Genomic DNA, 18,554 nt, shown 5'->3' with positions numbered 1-18,554 from the left:
ACGAGCAATGATGAACCGTGGTGCTGCGGCTCCTGGGCAAGGTCCCAGACCAGTTCCTCCCAGTGAGATCTCAGGAGGTGATGCCCCCACCCCTGGCAGCAGGGGGGGGGTCCTGCAGGGCTCACCCCAAGCCCGATGGCAGCAAGGGAAGGGAGGTGCTCAAGCTCGGAGCTAAAGGCACCCGGGTGTGCCCAGGGCAAGCGGGAGCCACCGGCACTGAGCAGACAGAAAGCTCCTCACCCATCGGAGCTCAGACCTCCTTCCAAACCCCACAGCAGAATGTTGGCTCCATCCTCTCCTCGTGAGTCACACACCCACCTGAAACTCGGCGTCCTCAGCCCGTCTGTCAGGAGCAGCCGGAGCGGCACATGGGGCGTCTGTTCCCCGGAGACCGGGGAAGGGAATGTGAGAGCAGAGGCTGCAGGGACTGGGTGAAAGCTGCTCTGAAAAGGAGGAGAAGGGAAGTCTGTGCCACGGAGGTGCAGTGTGAGCCAAAGGCCAGCTCTGGAGTTTGTCTGTAACTGAGTGCTTCAGCATCTCTGTACACCACCTCCTGCAACTGCCCAAGTATTCAAGGAAGTTGTTGCAAAATGACAACTGGGTGTTTATTTACACAAATATTTTTACAGTGCTTAAAAATCAACCCTGAGAAATACCTTCGAAGCATTATCCTTGAAGAGAAGCTGGTCTGCCTACCCACCAGAACCATGCACAGTGGCTGGAGTGGTCCTGAGGGACACGGCCCTGCCTTGGGGTGGCTCTCAGCTGTTGCACTCATCAGAACCACAGTCTTAGGGGAGGAGAGGATCCAGCGAGGTTGGGCCCAGCAGTTTCTTCTGGCATTAGCCTAATCATCCAATTCCTCCTCCTTTTTTCTGTTAGGAACAAAAACAAGGATCACAGACATGAAAAAAAAAATAGAAACCAAGAAGAACAAATAATTACATCACTTGGTGATAAGGGGCTCAGAGACACAGGTCTTGAGATGCATGGTCATAGAAAGGGTAAACCTCAGCCACTGTAATCCCTCACTACTGCCACCTTCACCATTAGGACCCTCAGGGCAGGTGAGCTTTGAGTCCTGACACTCTCCACTCATCCCCTCACAGCCCTTTGGGTAGGGCTCTGTCTGTCTGTCTGTCCAGCCTGGCCCTGGTGTGGCTCTGATCAACGATGCTGAAGGGGCAGCCTGGCCCCAGCACGAGGAACTCCTGTGGATTTACAGAGCAAGGTTCTGGCCTACATTATGTAAGTGTGGGGGAGCCTGACCCTCCCCTCACTTTCTGGGGGCAGGGACCAGCTCCCTGCAGGATATTTCTGTTCACCTCCTGTCACACCTGTGGGTGTTGGTGCTTTGCTTATCACGGGCACCAAATAAATCCCCAACGACCTCCCCAGCCTGGGACACGGTGCCCTGCCCAGGAACGTGTGAAGTGGCTCTGCTGCAGTCACCAGAAATCACCCTTTTGAGGCACCATGTGTCCTGATGTCACTGGAGCTCACCTTGTTACCCTGTCTGTCTCTCTAATGCCATTACTGCAGATCATTACGTGAGCAGATCCCCTTTGCAGGGCAGCTGCCCACACACCCACCTCTCTGGCCCTGCAGACAGGACCCCCAGTGGTGAACACAGCTGCTTCCGAATATACTCCCTCGACCTCATATCAGCCTGGAATGAAGGAGGAAAAAAGTGAGAATGGATTGATCAGCCTGCCCGGTGTGTGCCCCTGCACACCCTGATGTCAGCACAGCACAAATAGCTCTGCTATGACTCTGCTGCAAAGAGGAACCTCCATGTTTCTTTCCTTGCTTGGTTTCTGTGTCTCACTGCCCACTCTTCTATTTCTTGGGATCTTCCTCATCTGTTTTGCTCAAAGCTGGCAAAATCCTTCAGCCTGTACTGATGTACACATCAGTCTGTCTCCTGGCCCCCAGAGCTGTTGGGGCTGTTGTCTCCGGCAGAAGACAGGAGCTCACAGATCCCTCCACAAAAGGTGGGCAACTGCTGGTGTTTCCCCGACTTGTCCCAGAGCAGCAGAACACCCCTGACCCTGCTGCAAGGACTGTCACTGTACACACAGCAGCTGTGTCCCAGGGCTGTGCTAACAGAGGCTCCACTGCCACTGCAAGCAGGTGAAGGCTGCAGCCTCCATTCTCACAGCACTCGAGGATCATCCATGATCTTTATAGGTGTGACACAGGATTAGCTATTGTGGTCATTTATCAGCTGAGAAACACGACTCAGCCCTCCACAGGAAACTGTAAATGGAGAGGGGGAACGAGGAGAGGGCTGCAAGGAGCTTGGGAATCCAGCAATCAAATTCTCAAGAGGACATGGGATGAAAAGAGGGCAGCTGGCATTGGCTGTCCTTGTATACATCCTTTTCCTTCCTCTGCTCCAGCAGTTGTAGGATGCAGCAACAGATGGAGAAGCACACCACTTGTCTGCTGCACATCCTTCTCCCTAGGCAAGAGCTTGGCTCATCCTGCCTTGTGCCTGCTGGGCTGCCTGGGCGGTGGTAATTATGCAGCTAAAGCAGGTAAAAACATCCACTAAAAGCAAACAGAGAGAAGACACAAGCACATCCTTGGCTCTATCTTCTTGGCAGCAGCAGCAAGAGAAGTGGCTGACACACCTTTCACACTGTCCTGCCTCGTGAGACCAAAGACAAAGCTGCCAAGGCAGAGGCCAGGCTGTAGCTGCCTCTGTACTCTGCTTCCCAGTACCAAAATCAAAAGGATTCATGTTGAGACTCTCTGAAATTCATGGTCTGCTGCCTTCCTCATTTGAAACTGAGCTTGGAGCCATCATTAAACACAAACTTATGCAAGAGTCCAGTTCTTCCCTTCCTCCTCTGATACACTCTCCTGTGACACGAGCCTTCCTGAGCTCACCAGAATGAGATTGCTGGGTCTCACCAGCACTGCAGGACAGCAAATGGTCAGAGTGGGACAAGGAGAACACCAACAGAGACCCCATGAGCTACAGAACGTGTCACTGGATATTTACTGGCTCTTCTTATCTATCAGAAGAGTTCTTGTTCAGCTTTCCAGCACAGAGGACTCTTAGATGCCCTCACAATCACACAGATCCTGGGCTCTTGGACAACTTTCAGAAGTAGCAGTTGACTTTTACATTCCCTAGAAGATTTTTTTTCTTTTTTAGAAACTTTTCTCAGAATTACTGCTATGCCATGACATTTTAGGCCAGCTGCTGTGCCCCACCTCAAAGGCAGAGTGCCTCTCTCCACTTAAAAAGCAGTATATGACCTTTCCAGCTGGAAAAGCTTTTCAGCATACGATGATCATACTAATGAAGTGGGTTAATGCATCCCCAGTGCCTGCCCTTGAAGCATTTGCTACTCTCATCACTGTGCTTCTGAAGAGTCTCCCCAGCACCCCAAGATGCTCCCCACCACCCCTCCTCTCCATCCCTGCCTCCCTGCTCAGGTGGAGGCTCTGCTCATTCCTGCTGGAGACAGTTCCACAACTGCTTAACAATTCTGCAAGCCCGAGATTGAAAAATAGTTACATAAGGGATGGTTTGTTTGGGCGAGTTTTTTCCCCTTCTCTCCATAATTGTACAGTTTCATAACTGATCTGACAAATAACTTTGCTCATTCTTTAGGATACGTGATGCATTTTATAACAAGGGAAGGAGGTTGTTCAATAGAGTCCCCACTGGGAGACCAAGGCAGCAAGAGTCACGTCTGCAAACTTCTTCTAAAGAAGTAAAACCTCAGCCACGTTCTGGCAGAAGCTGACACCTGGTCAGGTGGTGAGATACCAGCCAGGTCTCACTCCTAACACAGCACTGAGAGACAGCTTAACCCCAAGCATTAACCAAGGGGCTAATCAATAAGATGGATAACTGTCCTGTAATAATCCTGAGAGATTGTTTCTATTCTGAGAGGGGAATCAGTGCTGCCATTAGGGGCTGGAGCTGTTGCTTTGCCTGTCTGATAAGGGGCAGTGGTGACCCCTGTGTTCCCAGCAAGCTGGCAGGGAGGGTGCATCTGAAGGGAGTTGGAAATTTAGGATTCAGCTACTGTTTTCCCTGCAGGGCAGCAGGATGTGAGCTCACACAGAGGAGGGGGGTGATGGCTTATTTCTCAGCTCTCCTAAGGGCATGTGTCTCACATGTCACATGAAGTAACCTGCAGAAATGCACAGCTCTGGGCAGGCCTACTTCTGTCCTTCTTGGTGGGCTGGAGCAACATCTGGCTGTCCCACCAGCCCCATCCTGAGCCAGTGGGAACCAGCTGGGCAAGGGGCCAGCTGGAGCTGAAAGGATCAAGTGAGCAGGAGGCTGGAGTGCAGCCAGCCAGGAACCTAAAACAGCCAGAGCACAAGAATCAGTCCCAGCACAATCCTTGTCAGCTGGAGAGTGTTAAAAGCTTCTGTTTGCCCACTGTGCAGGGGGATTTTGGGACTGAGTGGGCTTGAAGTGTGGACAAGCACTGGAGAGGGGTTCTGACCTCTGCCAGAAGCAGGCAAGGGCAGCTGCTCTCAGGGGGGCTTGGTACTGTTCCAGAGCCACAAGGCCTTGCTTGTTATTCTGGGATGACAGCTCCCGCCTACCTCAATCCCTGTCTGGGTGGCTCCAAATGATCAACTCTCTCCAGAAGAACCTCAAAATTTTACAAGCTGCCTGGGCAGAGAGATCACCCCCATGCAAGAAAATTCTGACAGATTGGCCTTGTGCTTACACCTGGAATAAGGACTAAATGGGATGTAAATACTGATTGTAAGTGATAATGAACTTCCCTCTAATTTCTCTGAAGATCACTGCTCTCACCTGCATCACAGCCCCAGTTCCTCTGGCAGCAGGACCACACTGTGGGCTCAATGCAAATCAAACCCTTTCTGATCACTGCCCAGATAAGTGTTGCATGCCTGAGGCACAACACACCCTACCCGGACTGCTGTAATGTATCTCCAGGAAAGAGGGGGTTGGTTTTATTTCCACACCAGTTGCACAGCTCTGCCTTCATACCAGCCACCAGCACAGCCTCCAGGAGTGGGCAGCTGAGCCCTTCTAAGAGCATTAATACTTCCAGTGCTGCCATAACTTGCACACAAAGAGCTAATGGTCCACAATCCTCCATGACACTGGGAAAGCCATAAGCACATCACCCACCAGGGCTGCAAGCTTTTCCTGGGCACAAACCACAGGAAAAAGGCCAAGTCAGTCACTCACAGGCAGCCTCCCTATAGCCCTCTACCTTCCAACTCCAACTTGTAGGTGCTCAAGAGCTGAGGCTCTGCCCTGGCAAGTTACCACACAGAGCAACTGTGAGAGGAAAAGTCCCATGGAAAGGTTTAGGTGTCCTTACCTCCTGCCATCCTTCTACCTCTACGGTAAACACACTCCCTTTGGGATTTTTTAATCTCTCCATAAGAGAAGCAACAATTCATTCCACCACTTTAGATAAAAGCTGCAGTTAGAGAGCTGGAGGAGTCTCAGAACACAGACAAATAGTAGAGAGAGTTGGAAATGAAATGAGGATGATGAAAAACTGCAAGGCACCTTTTAGTTTCCAATGGGAATGTTTTTCTCCTTTCCTCTGAACTGCAGAGCTAGCTCAGAGCTCTGCAGAGGCATCTGCCCCTCACTGGAAGAAATTACATAAGATCCAGCAGCCTACTCCTGTCTGCCAGGTAGTGGTTCACGAGATCAGAAAGTCCAGCTCTGCTCTGGACTCTTCAAGGTTTGTTTTGCTCTAAGATGTGTGATTTTTGTCTGGTCTGTGACACTGTTTTCAGAAAACGCTGCAGCATCAACAAGCAGCTCCTGTTTGCAGAGGCTGCCTAAGAGCAGGATCACCCCAGTGCTGCTCTAAGGAGCAAAGGTGGTCAGCAAGCCCCAGCACGGAGGTGCAGCCATGCTCAGGGAGGGTCCCAGGGCAAGGAGAGGAACATCTGAAGGGGCTCTGCTCCCTGGACAGCCCTGGGTCAGGCTTGTCCCCACCATCAGCAGCAGGGTGACCCTGAGGGAAGGGAGGCATTCCTCAGGCTAGATGTCCCAGAGAGTTTCCTCTTCTCCAGATCCTTTCCTCAAGCCCTGCTGCGATTTAATGAGCCTGAGGCTGAGCCTTGGTGGGAGCTGCAGCTCGGTGCTGGTGATCCAGTGCTGTCACCTGCTGGCTGGCTGCCCCGCAGCTCCTTGCAGAGTGCAGCAGCAGCAGCAGGGAAAAGCCCCGAGGAGCAGCACTGCAGTCTGTGCTGAGCCCAGAGTGTCCCAGAAAACTGCATTTTGTTGAAGCTCCTGGGTATGAACCTCAGCATCGCAGAAGCTGCCTGCAGAGGGGGAGCCACAGGGAAGGAGCGGGGCCGGGGCTGCCTCTGCTCCCGGGCACTGCATCAGGAGCCCACTGGGGACCTGTCTGCTGCAGAGGGGAAATGGAAGCTCTGAAACACCCTCACGGGTTTGGCACCCCCAGGCCTGCCTGCCCCTTCCTCAGCCCTGCCCCAGTACCTGGCGGATGGGCTCCGGGATCCGGTACCTGCAGCAGGACTGGACCAGACGCACGGCTGTCCCCAGACACACCCTGTGACCCACAGAGACATAGAGGGGCCTAAAGCTCCTGTGGTGGCTACGCAGGGCCTGTGCACACAGAAACAGGAAAGATCAAGCACTGAAGAGGCTCGGTGTGACAAACAGAGAGGGGCAGATGAGTTACACGCCAGGCAGCTGCCTGCAGGTGGGATGGTGGCTCTGTGCATGGTACCTCCCAGCCCTCTCCTCTCACTTCTGCCTCCCAGTGTCTCCCATCATTAGGACTGTTTGCTCTTTTGCTCTTTTGTGGCCCTTCCTCAAAAGCCCCGTGCTTGTCTGGGAAGCATGACACAACCTAATGCAGCCTAAATAACAGCAGGAAGTTTCTTACACCTGCCCCTGTCCTGTGCTGCACCCCCCTGAGTCGGATGCTCCCGGATTTCACCCCAGTAAGAGAAAGCTGGAACAGAGCTGGCACCTCCCCATGACTGTGGGGGTGCTGGAGCCTGACACCTCAGATGCCACAGCCATGAACACACTCAACACCTCAGCTGTCAACTCCTTCTGCAAATGTCTGAGCTCTCAGGAAGGGGAAGGCAATGGTCACCTCTTCACACCACCTCCTCCTGAATGAGACAGCCCCACTACAGACAACATCCTCCAGTGCTCCCAGCTGCACAGAGCTGGCAGATCATGGCAGCCAAGTGACCAGGAAGCTCCCTGCAGCTTACCATGCCCAGGACTCTCCCTGAAGTGCCTGTCAGGGGGAATGAATCTCCTTCCCTCTGCAGGGAACGAATCTATGGAGACAGAGACCCAGTCAGTTGGTTAGAAACTATTTGTATGTGGCCATCCCAGTTCTCTTAGGATGTTAAAAAGTAGAAGGAAATTCCCAGCCTGGCCTAACCTGCTCTTTGTGCAGCTCATCCTTGGCCAAACCATCCACATGCAAGAGATTCTTGGCCACTCCAATGCATGGTAGATCTGTCAGGACTCCGAGGTGACAGGCCACACCAAATCCTGCCAACAAGGACTCACTGTGACTGCAGGACACCAGAAAACAGGAACCTCATGTGGCAGCACGGGGACCCTGGAAAGCAGGGCTCTCCAGTGAAGTCCTACCTCTGGGATGGAGCAGGCCATTCCCATCTACAAGAAGAACCTGAAAAAGCCAAAAAAGAAATGTTATTTCCTTTGCACTGAGACCCACTCAAACAGGGAAATGGTGATGCTGGGCCTGTGCCTCAGCCCTTTTAGGTCTCTCTGCTGGGGTCTTCCTGTGGCACTGCCTAACCCTGACTCTAAATGGTCCCCAGTGTGAGCTCCTAATGGCTGGCAGCACTCCTCTGGTGGTGCTGCCCATGGGAAACAGACAGACAAGGAATAAGACATACCTGAGGTTTGAGACTGGGCTGCTCCTGCTGAAGTCTCTGAAGAGCTTCCACCAGGAAAGGGACCTCTCTGAAGGCCAAGAATCCTGCCAGGTAGGGGGCACCCACAGCCACCATCCGGCAGTCCTCGTACAGCACCTGGGAGCAGAGGGACAGAGCAGAGACTGTGACCTGCAGGACTTTGCTGGGTGGTTCCTGTTTCAGAGGCCTCTCTTTTGGTTTATGTCTCTTACTCTCACCCGTTTGGTTTTTTTATTTTATTTTTTCTTAAACACTCTGCTTCTGGATCTCTCCAGCAAAGCCAAAACCCTCGGGTTGTGTCAGTCTGGCACTCAGAACCAGGAGTGGGCAATGGACTGCTGACAGAAGAGGGCTGGAAATCACCAACCATACCCTGCTGGAGAGTGAAGTCCTTGAGACAAAATTAGGGCAGCTATTCAACCACACAGTGGGGACCTCAAAGTTCACCTGGACAGAGCATTATCAAAGGGTCTCTGTCTCTGTGCTGCCAGAGGCCAAGAGAAACTCTGTAACAGCACAAAAAAAGGATGGTGCAGGGCAAGCCTGGAATAAAGGCAGGATTTGGAATTTGGTTCATAAAAATACTGGCACCCAACATCCACATTTATTTCTCTGCTTGTTATAGGTTTTACAGTTAATTTTTATATTGCTTTGAAGGTTGGGAAAGAGACCAAAAATCTTCATGAATTCAAGTAAAACACCAGTGGGATTCACAGCAGTTTTGAAAAGGTTTTTATACCTTGTGAGTTGATTCCCAACAAGAAGTCAGGGACAAGGCCCTTGCTGTTTGGGTGCTACAAATGTTTTAATTTCCCCTCTTAACTGGCCCAGAAAAAAGGGTTCCTTCTGTGTCCTGAGTGGTGGCTGGGACTGATCCCTTTCCCTCTCCCCCTAACCCAGCTGCAGTCCCTGTGCCTGCCCGCAGCCTGCATCTGATCACAGCATCCTCTGACCTGGTAGCCCCGGTAACCTCACAACCCCCTCGCAATGAGGAGCAATCCGTCTAAACCCTCACAGGCAGCGCTGTTCCCCGTTTCCCGTGAAGGGTCTGGAGGTTTTGCTTAAGGCGGAGCTGGAGCTGCAGTCCCGGCCCCGTTTCCCATCCCGAGTCCCCGCAGCCGCGGGCTCAGCCCCGCACCCTCACCTGCAGCGCGGGGAAGCTGAGCACCACGAGTGAGGCGCAGGCTCTGGTCTCCTCTCCTTTGACATAGGACAGATCCACACCTCCCACTCTCTCCAGTCCCGCGAATCCCGGATCCTTCTGCCACCCCTCCGTGTCCTCCTCCACCACGCGGGCCCGCAGCCGGGCCTGCTCCCTGCACAAGGACCAAGGGCGGCGGTGGAACCTTCCCCCGGCCTCAGCCTGCCCCGCTCGGGCTCTGCCGGTGTCCCGGAGCCACGGGAGGAGCCCCCGAGGCACGGGAGGAGCCCCCGGGCCCTCCGACGGGGACAGAGCACCGGGGGGGACGGGACGGGAATCGCCCGGAGCGCCCCGACGCGTGAGGGCAGGCGGCAACCCCTCGGCTTTCCCGCAAAGGGAACCGAGGGGACGCAGCTCCCCTGGCCCTGCGCTGGTCCTCGGGGGCCGGCGGGTGTAGCGGACCCCAACGTGGCCAACCCGGTACCGAAGGGAAACCGCGGGGCCGGACCCGGACCGGAACACAGGGTGCCGGGGAGCGGAGGGGATCGACCCCGCTCGCTGCTGCGCACGGTTGCCATGACAACGCGCCGCCCCTCCCGCGCAGGCGCAGCCCCCGGTACCGTTCCCAGCGGCCCAGCAGCTCCGGTGTCGGCTCCGCCGAGAGCCCCGACATGGCGGAAACCGGGGCCGCCCCTACAGCGGGCGGGGAGGAGCCGTGAGGAGGAGCAGCAGCTCTATTGGGAAACGCCCCGGGGCCGGGCCGGGCGGCGGCAGGCGGGGGAGCAGCGTCCTGGTGCGGCCGGTTCGGGATTTTCAACTTGGTACCGATTGTGAAGTGACGAAGGAGGCTCCAGAGCAGCAAGGAACGGGCCAGGGGCAGGAGGAGCCCATGCTGCAGCGGAAAGACGGAGTCCAAAAAAACTCCAAAAAACCAAAAACAAAACAAAAAACCAAACCAAACAAACAAAAAACCAAAAAAATCCAAAAAACCCCCCAAAAACCCAAAACAAACAAACAAAACACCAAAAAAACCCCAAAACCCCCCCAGAAAACCAAAAAAATAACCCCGAACCAACACCCCCCCAAGCCAAAAGCTTTCCCTGCACTAAGGGAATAATTTTTTTATTACTCTTATTTTTTTTTACGAAAAAACCCCATGATTAGGAGGTGGCTTTGGGGTTTTGTTCTTCGCGTGAAGTCTGCAGCAGTCTCTGGGCATCGTGTATCCTCCCGAGTATGAAAGCAGCTCCCCTTTGCACCACAATTAGTAAAAATAAAAAACCCACCCCAAATAAACAGCACACCCCAAGACACCCCAACCCCCCCGAGGTTCCAGAATGTCCCCATCCCCTGTGGCACTGGCAGTGAGGTCCCCTGGGGCAGGAGCAGCCTCAGTGCTCCCTGTGCTCCCTCTTGAAGCCAGCGGCTGCTTTCCAGGTGGAGAGAGCCTGAGAGAGCAGAATCTCATCTGGGAACATCTCCTCCACCTCTGCAGCCAACTCGGAGCCTTTTGCATCAAGATAAGGAATGAACGACTCCTTCAGGCTGGAAAAAACAAGAAGAAAAAGAGCAGGAGTAGTGTTAATAGATGGTGTACAGCAAACCACACGTGCCATGGAGTATCTTGTGTGGTAGGAATGCACCAGCGTTGAGTACACAGAATTTTACTGTGTATTTTGTAATGAGAAGGGTTAAACCACCAGTCAGATTTATAGAGAGGTGAACACAGCCAGCCAGGGGGTGCTGCGGGTCAGAACCAAGCTGTTAGGGCCAAGCTGTGTGTGTGGAAAGCTGAGTGGGGGCAGCAGTGCTCGTGTTTATCCTCAGTGCTCACAAGCAGCAGCTCCTGCTGTATCACACAGAACAGCTTGGGGAACGCTGCTGGAAGATGAAGTCATACATGCCAGAAACAGGGAGTTTGTCTGAGAACTGCCTGCACGTTCCTTATGCTGGTGGTTGTGCTCTGTGTCCAGCAGGACAGTCACATCCCAAGGGAACAGTTCCACAGGATTGTTTTGGTTAGAAAAAACCTTTAAGATTACCAAGTCCAACCATTACACCAACACTGCCAAGGCCACCACTAAACCATATTTCCATCACAGGTATTTCCAGAGGCAGAGAAGCTTAACAACAACTGCAGGTTGGTTTGGGTTGCACAACTTACCTCCAGGTTGGTTTGAACTCATCCACAGCTTGGACACGTCTCAGCTTCAAGGTGATCATTTCATGGAGCTCCTGCAGGAAGGTTTCCAGCCTCGCGTGAACAAGGAAGGTATTGAGGAGCTTGGCATTCACTGGACTGAGCTCAGCTTTGTAGGCCGTACTGATGTCTGCAAAAGGATCCTAAAAACGCAGCAGTGGGGAAAAAAACCCAACCATTTTACAACTTCATTAAGAGGAAACAGCTGACAATACACTGAAGTTGGGCACTGTACCTGTTTGAGGTGCAGCAGCTGCTCAGATTTGAGGGTAGAAAGAAGTTGCCACAGGGCAATGTTGTGCTTTAGGTGGCATCTTCTGAGGGCCTGCAGAAAAACACAGGCAGGGAGTGAGATGTACTTAGGAACCTGTCCATACCCTGCCCTGCCCACACAGGGAGTTCTTCTGAGCCTGGGCTGCAACAGGCTCCCCTCTCCCTCTTCCCCATTTTGCCTTCAATAACCCATCCTTTTGGTGTCATCAAAACAGGGAAGGGATAGGGCTGTGTCACACACCCCTGTCATAGCACAGTGCCTTTGCTCCTATCAGTAAAGAGCCTCTTTTCACACATCATTAGGATAAAACCTTACTCTATCACCACATTTGAAAGGAAAAGGGATATTTTTATATCCTGCTCAGCACCAGGCAAGGCAGTGTCACTGAAAGCTCACTCATAATTGAATGTTCTCCCTTTTCTCAGTTCTAGCACTGCAACTAATTATGCTGACACTCAATTAAGAACTCTCCTTCCTGGTGCTGACAGGAGAGCTTGGATCTGCAGAGAAGAGTTTGATCTTCTGCATACCCAGCACCTGAACTTTCTGTAGTGTTTTGCAAGAACCTGGCAAGCACAATAAGCTGTTAGGTGCTGCCACCTCACTAACACTGGTTGCAGGGGAAGTGAAAATGTCTTTTCCTTCCCTGTTGAATATGGTGGAGAGGGAATTCTATCACACACCCTTGCAAGCTGAACTTTTGCTGGGCTTGGAGAGCAGAGTGTCTGGATTTAACTTAAACCAGTGCAGATTTTATCCTGTAGGAATAAGGGCTTTGCTCTCAGGCCTCACCTGCAGTACATGAGGGTTTGTCTGGTCACCCATCTGGAGGACTTTTTCGATGTAGTCAGTCAGAGGCATTTCAGGATTCTCTCCAGCCATGGCCAGGAATCCCAAGGTAATTTCAGTGACAGACAGAGCATCACAGACATCACTGTAAGACTGTAGTTCTCCACTAATCATCTTCATCACAGAATTGGGGAGAGCACTCTGAAAACCGTGAAGTCAAAACAGTTCCTGCCATCAGTTTAGAGCCACTCCCTACTTCTGCTTCAGTTGCTGAAGTCATGGCAGATGGCTGAGTCTCAGGTTTAGGAAACTGGAAATGCTTCACTAGACAAATACTTTGCTTTGTAAATCCTGACTGGCAGAAGGCAGTTTGTACAGATTCAAGGCACAGAGAGAGATTAGTGGACAAGGCAAGTGACAGAAGACAAACCTAACATTTCTTGGGATGTCAGGGCTCACACAATTGCCCTGGGTCCTCCAATGCAGAGACTCACCTGATCCAGCTTACTCCTGACATTATTAAACAGCTGCTCATAGTTCCGATCCTGTCTGTACACCAGGGTAGGCATCCCCTGTCAGGAGAGAAACCCATGGCTGTAAAGCTTTGGTAACACTGCTAACCCTGCATGCCTGGCTGCTGCAAGCACTGCGGGGCTCCTTCATCAGCCAATAAATTGTCTGCAGGACACATGGGTAGCACAAGCTGCCTTCTCCTACCGTCAGGGTGATGAGTGGCTTCCCCTGCAGGAACTTGCTGATGACCTGCTGCTGGATCTTCTCCAGATCAAAGTCCTGCACTGTCTTCCCTCCCTTCTCCATGCTGTACTGGCAGTTGGATAAGATCAGAGGAATGAGGTCTCTCTCGACCTCATAACTGATCAAGTGCATGTCAGCCACTTCTGACAAACTGACCAAGTACCTGCAGAAGAGAAAACAGACTCCACTTAGAGAAGAAAACTCTGTGAACCAGGGAAAGCTCCTTGTGTGGTAGCAAACAGTAGAACAGAGTGAAAAAAAACAAACCAAAAGACCAAAACAAAAAACCCAAACCCCAGCTGGCATAGCAACATACCTATCATTTTCCTTAGTGTCTCTATTCACAGAGTGGATAAAGTCATTGTGCAGACTGATGAGGTAACTGGCTAAGGCTGTGGAGCAGAGGCCCTGCCCGTGGCGACGTGGCAGAAGGACCTCAAGGTTGCTGTCCAGGGTCAGGTCAGATTCACAGTACCCTTTAGGAAGTTTAATTTCCCCTGAAATAAAAGGCAGAGAAGAAGAGCTGTGAGGTGGCCCAGAGCCATCCCACAGTGAACAAGCCTCTCCTGAGCTGACCCAGGTCAAGAGAAATACACAGCCTGAAAAAAGCAGAGCACCTTCCACTGCTTGCAAGCAGTGAAGGGAGCAAGGTGAGAGTACTACAAGAGGGAAATGGTCTTTTCATTTTGCACCTAAATCTTGAACCTCCAATGTCCAAGGTCAGTTTGGCAGATATGTCTCAGCACCACTGGTGGGAGGAACCTGAATTGTCAAAGGGCAGCAAAGGAGCCTTGCACACAGCTGGGAAGCTCTTGCTTCTGTCACCCTCAGAGCAATGCTGAGGAAGGAGAGCACTTACCATTGGTGTCCAGTGAGCTTCTCAGCTTGTTCCAAACAGACAGAAACACATTCACTCTCCTCTGTAACAGGTCCCTCATCACATCTGAGGAATAACAAAGACAAACCCATGAGAGGCACCTTTACTGACACCACCATGCAACCCAGTTGTACACCAACTTTCAAAGTACATCACTCTTGGCAACTGCTCACACAGACCAAGAGACGAAGCAGACATTAAACATCTTTAAAGCCATCTAATGTATTTTTCCAACCATCACTTCAGGGTTAAGGTCTCCAGTTCATTTGGGTGGAAGTTAACAGGAAAACAGCAGCAAAGATTGCAAGCTCAAGAAAAGTTTTCACCTTCGTTTTCAAGTGGACTATCCTGTGCTTTTTGCTTCATTATTAGTTTTGGCAGAGGCTTCTCACCTGAGAAGGGTTCTTTGAGAAAGTCTCTGATGGAACAGTGCTTGACATCAGAAGTGTTCTGAAATCTGCTCACCAAGTCTCTCTGCAGAGCCAGAATCTCTGGTAAAAACTTAACCAGCCTCAGTTCTTTTTCCTGGAAGAGGAAAGGAGGCCCATGAGTAGGGTTGCTCTGGACAAAGTAGTTTTGAATACTTCTGTGGAACTGCTTTGTTAATGTTTTAAAGAAAAAAAACATTTTGGAAGTGCAGTTCTCAAGACTGTAGAAAATTAGGAGAATAAAGACAATGTATAATGAGCAGTGGTTTGCTCCTGGGCAAATGGCTCTAGGTGACCCTGCCTGAGCATGGGATTGGAGCAGGTGACCTCCAGGGTTCCCTTCCAGCCTCAGCCATAAGTGATTCTGTGAGCTCATCTCTGAACATGGCATTCTCTGAGCACTGTGTCACACCCACCTTCTGCAGAAACTTCCAAAGGAGGGGAACAGTGTCCTTGGCATTCTTTTGCTGGACCACATGGCCCAAGTTCTCCACTGAAACCCTCTGTCGGCAGCTCCACATCTTGGAGTGATGTATGTGACTGTTCTTTGGCAGCTGGGACAGCAAAGTGCCTGGGTCACCATACACTATTTTAACTATTGCATTGGAAGAAATTCTCTCATCCTCTTCTATTTGTCCATTTAACTTCAGAAGTTTTTTATCCAGCTCCTGCATTGAAAAAAAAAATTATAAGAAATTATATCAGACTTGGCAGCATCCTGACATGCTCAGCTTCTACTAGAGTATCCTCCCCTGGCAGCTCGATCACCAATTGACACAGAAATATGTCAAAGCAGAAGATGAACTCCTGAGGAAGGCATGTAAAGCCCATTCTGCAATAAAGCTGTTTATACCATATATTTATACTTGGTTCTCCAGCTCAAACTCACAGGTCTTTCCTTTCTGAGATGATGTATATGGGGTAAAAAGGGGCAGAGAGGATTCACTGGAGAACCCTACACTCACTTTTTTTCCAGCTAAGCCATGACATTTCTGGTTGTCCAGCTATATAAAAATCAAAGCACATCTCTAGTCTCAGATACTGATTCCCACAGGTAGAATAAAGTTGGCTAAAACAAATTAAAGCTAAATTGCATTTGTGCCATAGGTGGCTTGGCTTTAGGAATAGCTGGGTGAAAAGAGTAGCACAGATAATACACTAGGTCAGATTTCCAAGGAAGTGAATTCTGAACTGCAGAAGTTGTTGGTTTTTGGTTTTTTTTTCTCAACTGTTTAAAATTTATACAGCAAATTTCTCACCTCCAGTTCAGGAGTAATAACTGTGTCTGCAACAATTTTTTCCCATTTGTTTCTCTTCTCCTTGGTGGAGAGTACATCAAACTGCACTGGCCCTGAAACAGCAATAGTTAGTCTCTTACATCTGCAATATTTCAGTTAAAAGCATGCACAGATTCTCTAAGCTTCTAGATGTGACATCTTTGCAAGTTAGTGTGATGAGTCAAGAGTGACTACAGAAGTCCTCAGTGGAAGGAGGGGCAAACAGCAAAAAAAATCTTCACTCCCTACAGCAAGAAACAAGTCTCAAATTTCTAGATCTTCCTCATCAGCTCAGCTGCTGCCTGTTGGAAATGGCTTGTTAGCAAAGCAGCTCAATAGCCTTGGCCCTTGAGCTGCTGCTGCAGCCTGCAGGTGGGATATGGAAAGCAGTTTCCTTACACAGGCCTTGGTCCTTCAGAAACCTGCTGAGCACAAGATGAAGAATGCTGATAGTCTCATCCACACTCTTCCCCAAAGTTTTTTTCAGCTGTTCCAAGTCCTCCTGAATATGCTGCTGCAGGAAACTCTTCAAGTTGTTCACTGGTGGCTTAATAATCTTTTTCAGTGCCTGAAGAGAAAAAAAAGGGAAGAATAACCATAGCCAAACCCATCCAAGTTCAAGCAAAAGCATGCAGAGCTGCAGGCTCACCAGAAGTCTCAGCTCCATCCCACAGGATTCCTGCCACTTGAACAATAAAAGCAGGAATGTGTGTCTTTGTGTGCAGGTAAGTGCACAAAGAAACCAACACACCCCCTTGGCAAGCAGGGAAATTAATTTGGGTCTTGCATCTTGAAAGACTGCCCTAGTTACTTGGCAACATGATGGAAAGGACAAGCATCATACTGAATTTCAACACATTTCATGTGGCTGCTTGGAACCATCATTGGAAGATACCTGAGGACTCTTTGTGGCTCCCAGCAGCATTGCCAAATGTGTGAGCAAACGCATCAGGATAAAGACAGCCAGGGACATGGCCCGTTCAGAACCTCTTGTTGTTCTTCTGTGTTGGACATCTCCAAGTATGTGGCCAGTCTGAGTTCTGTCTTCAATGATCCTGCTAGAAAGTGTATATATAATATTGTTTTGCCTGAACAAAAACCACACAAGAGATCTTTGATACCCAGTCATGCCTTTTTGACCCGTAAGTTCTTTGAATGCCATAAAAGCTGCTAATTAGAAGTGCTACAGGGGAATGAGGACTTGCAGTAAGATTTGTACACAAGCCAATTTGGTTCTGCTGGCTGATTACTCTTCCTTGAACATCTCTTCCTAATGCACTTTCTGTAAAAGAGGCTCATCAGCCCTGTAGGGCAAGATGAGCAAACTCTGTGCTGGACAGAGCCACTCTTGTTAGAATTAGCAACTTCAGCACTCTTAGACAAGGGCCAAGTGCTAATCCAGAGAGCTGAGGAGGAGGGTGCACGAGTTATGGGTACCAGAGCTCTAGGAGAAGTTCTTCAATCAGACAGCTGCAGAGGGTGAGGAATCAAAGCATACCTGGATGCCTGGAAGCCAGCCACGGGGCGATACTCCTTCCCTCCCACTGCCACACCACAGTCCGGGCAGTGCCCAATTTCCTTGGGGCGGCCACACTGCCAAAAAGCAAAAGGAGAACACTGAACTCCAGAGTAAGAGCCTCTCCAGCAGTGAAAGAGAATGAAACAAAAATCCCAGCTCTAACTGGTTCAGTCAAAAACTGCCACATCCTGTGCAAAGGACTCCTGCCTCTCTTCTTTCCCAGATTTCTGGCATAAACTGTGTTAGAGCTATTCTAAATTCTACTTTACAATGGCAAGGAGATTAGTAATATAGAGGATTTAGAAAATTAACTGCTGTGCAACAGAACATAAAGATCAGTAGATTAAATAAAAGTTTATTTTGGAAAACACCAGCTGATGGAACACCACCAGTCTCAAATTCTTACCTCTCCCACAGTGCAGGGGTGGCCATTTGAACAAACTACCAAAAAAAAAGAAACAAACAGGACACTATTATAAGACAGACATTTATAAACATCATGTTATTTCCTTCTAAAGGAGCCGTCATCTTGGAGCAAGAGATAAGCTTCAAGATCTAATCAAAAGCTTTGGCAGTACCAAAGCCCAGGGGAATGATCAGCCCACATAGGAACCCAAGGGGTATTTCAGTGCTTCTCTCCTTGAGGAACAAGGAATGGAAGCCTGACAGATTCACATTTGAAACAGTCTTATTAAAAAAAACCCCAAGGATTATCCTTCAATTTATTTCACAGCCAGACAGGAGCACTTACTGTACCAGTGCAGACCAGTCATTCCGTTCCAGGTCCTGGCTTGAGCCATTATGTCTTCTGGCATTGTGGGCAGAAAAGAATGCTGAGGAGGAAATATGGAAAAAAGGTGACAAATTAATATATAAATAATTTCTTTCCTGTAGCAGTTGCTCAGTGGTTCATGACAGGGAATGAGAGACATGTACAAGATGATGTACATGAACATTTTCAAATTCTGCCTTTCAAACCCCTTCTTCAAACCTGTCAATGTTGTTATGCCTTGCACATGAGCTCTCCAGACATCCTGAACTGGGTTCCACTTGAGGTGACCCCATGCACCCTGGTGTGTACCAAGACATTTTCTCATGTCTTGAATAGTCAGCAGAGCAGCAGATCCCTCAGCCCAGGGCTCCAGAAGTCATTATCCTCCCCAGTACAACCTGGCAACTCTTTCAGACTCACTCACTCAAATATTAGCAAAAGTCTTTGGCTGATACTGCCCAGGATGCAGAGGTACCTTGAAAAGGTACCAGTCCAGAGCTGTTTGTTGTGTTAATGAATCCCAAAACACTACAATGATCATACATCAGTGAAATTACATAGCTAAAACAGCCAGGTGGTGCTTTCAAAGGTTTAGAGAGGATCCAGCAAG

The 18,554-nt window shown here is 50.2% G+C and overlaps 2 protein-coding genes across 3 annotated transcripts in view; both read right to left on the bottom strand.

The window, feature by feature from the left end:
- Positions 1 to 580: 580 nt before the first annotated feature.
- On the bottom strand, positions 581 to 9,751 carry ENDOV (endonuclease V). Of its 2 annotated transcripts, XM_030461826.1 has the most exons (9): positions 9,673 to 9,751; positions 9,056 to 9,227; positions 7,894 to 8,028; positions 7,622 to 7,661; positions 7,407 to 7,519; positions 7,231 to 7,299; positions 6,479 to 6,607; positions 1,593 to 1,669; positions 581 to 875 (listed from the first exon to the last, which is right to left on the bottom strand). In XM_030461826.1, exons 1-9 carry the CDS (start codon positions 9,723 to 9,725, stop codon positions 848 to 850), a joined length of 816 nt encoding a protein of 271 aa, XP_030317686.1. In that variant the 5' UTR covers positions 9,726 to 9,751; the 3' UTR covers positions 581 to 847. The 2 variants fall into 2 exon arrangements, with proteins under 2 accessions (XP_030317686.1, XP_030317687.1); XM_030461827.1 differs by lacking the exon at positions 6,479 to 6,607.
- Positions 9,752 to 10,161: 410 nt separating this feature from the next.
- The window catches only part of RNF213 (ring finger protein 213), a 46,452-nt gene continuing 38,059 nt past the window's right edge, over positions 10,162 to 18,554 (bottom strand). Inside the window, 16 exon segments of the mRNA XM_030461659.1 lie at positions 10,162 to 10,597; positions 11,217 to 11,395; positions 11,488 to 11,577; positions 12,319 to 12,516; positions 12,810 to 12,887; positions 13,033 to 13,234; positions 13,388 to 13,568; positions 13,931 to 14,014; positions 14,341 to 14,473; positions 14,793 to 15,044; positions 15,636 to 15,727; positions 16,053 to 16,221; positions 16,549 to 16,711; positions 17,152 to 17,246; positions 17,579 to 17,613; positions 17,924 to 18,005. Coding sequence (XP_030317519.1) covers positions 10,444 to 10,597; positions 11,217 to 11,395; positions 11,488 to 11,577; positions 12,319 to 12,516; positions 12,810 to 12,887; positions 13,033 to 13,234; positions 13,388 to 13,568; positions 13,931 to 14,014; positions 14,341 to 14,473; positions 14,793 to 15,044; positions 15,636 to 15,727; positions 16,053 to 16,221; positions 16,549 to 16,711; positions 17,152 to 17,246; positions 17,579 to 17,613; positions 17,924 to 18,005 — 2,187 coding nt within the window. The 3' untranslated portion in view covers positions 10,162 to 10,443.

Source organism: Calypte anna, chromosome 18 (assembly GCF_003957555.1).
Source record: "Calypte anna isolate BGI_N300 chromosome 18, bCalAnn1_v1.p, whole genome shotgun sequence".
In the NCBI taxonomy this organism is placed as follows: domain Eukaryota; kingdom Metazoa; phylum Chordata; class Aves; order Apodiformes; family Trochilidae; genus Calypte; species Calypte anna.
The sequence above is the reverse complement of the archived record's forward strand: the minus strand, read 5'-3'. Positions and strand labels throughout refer to the sequence as shown.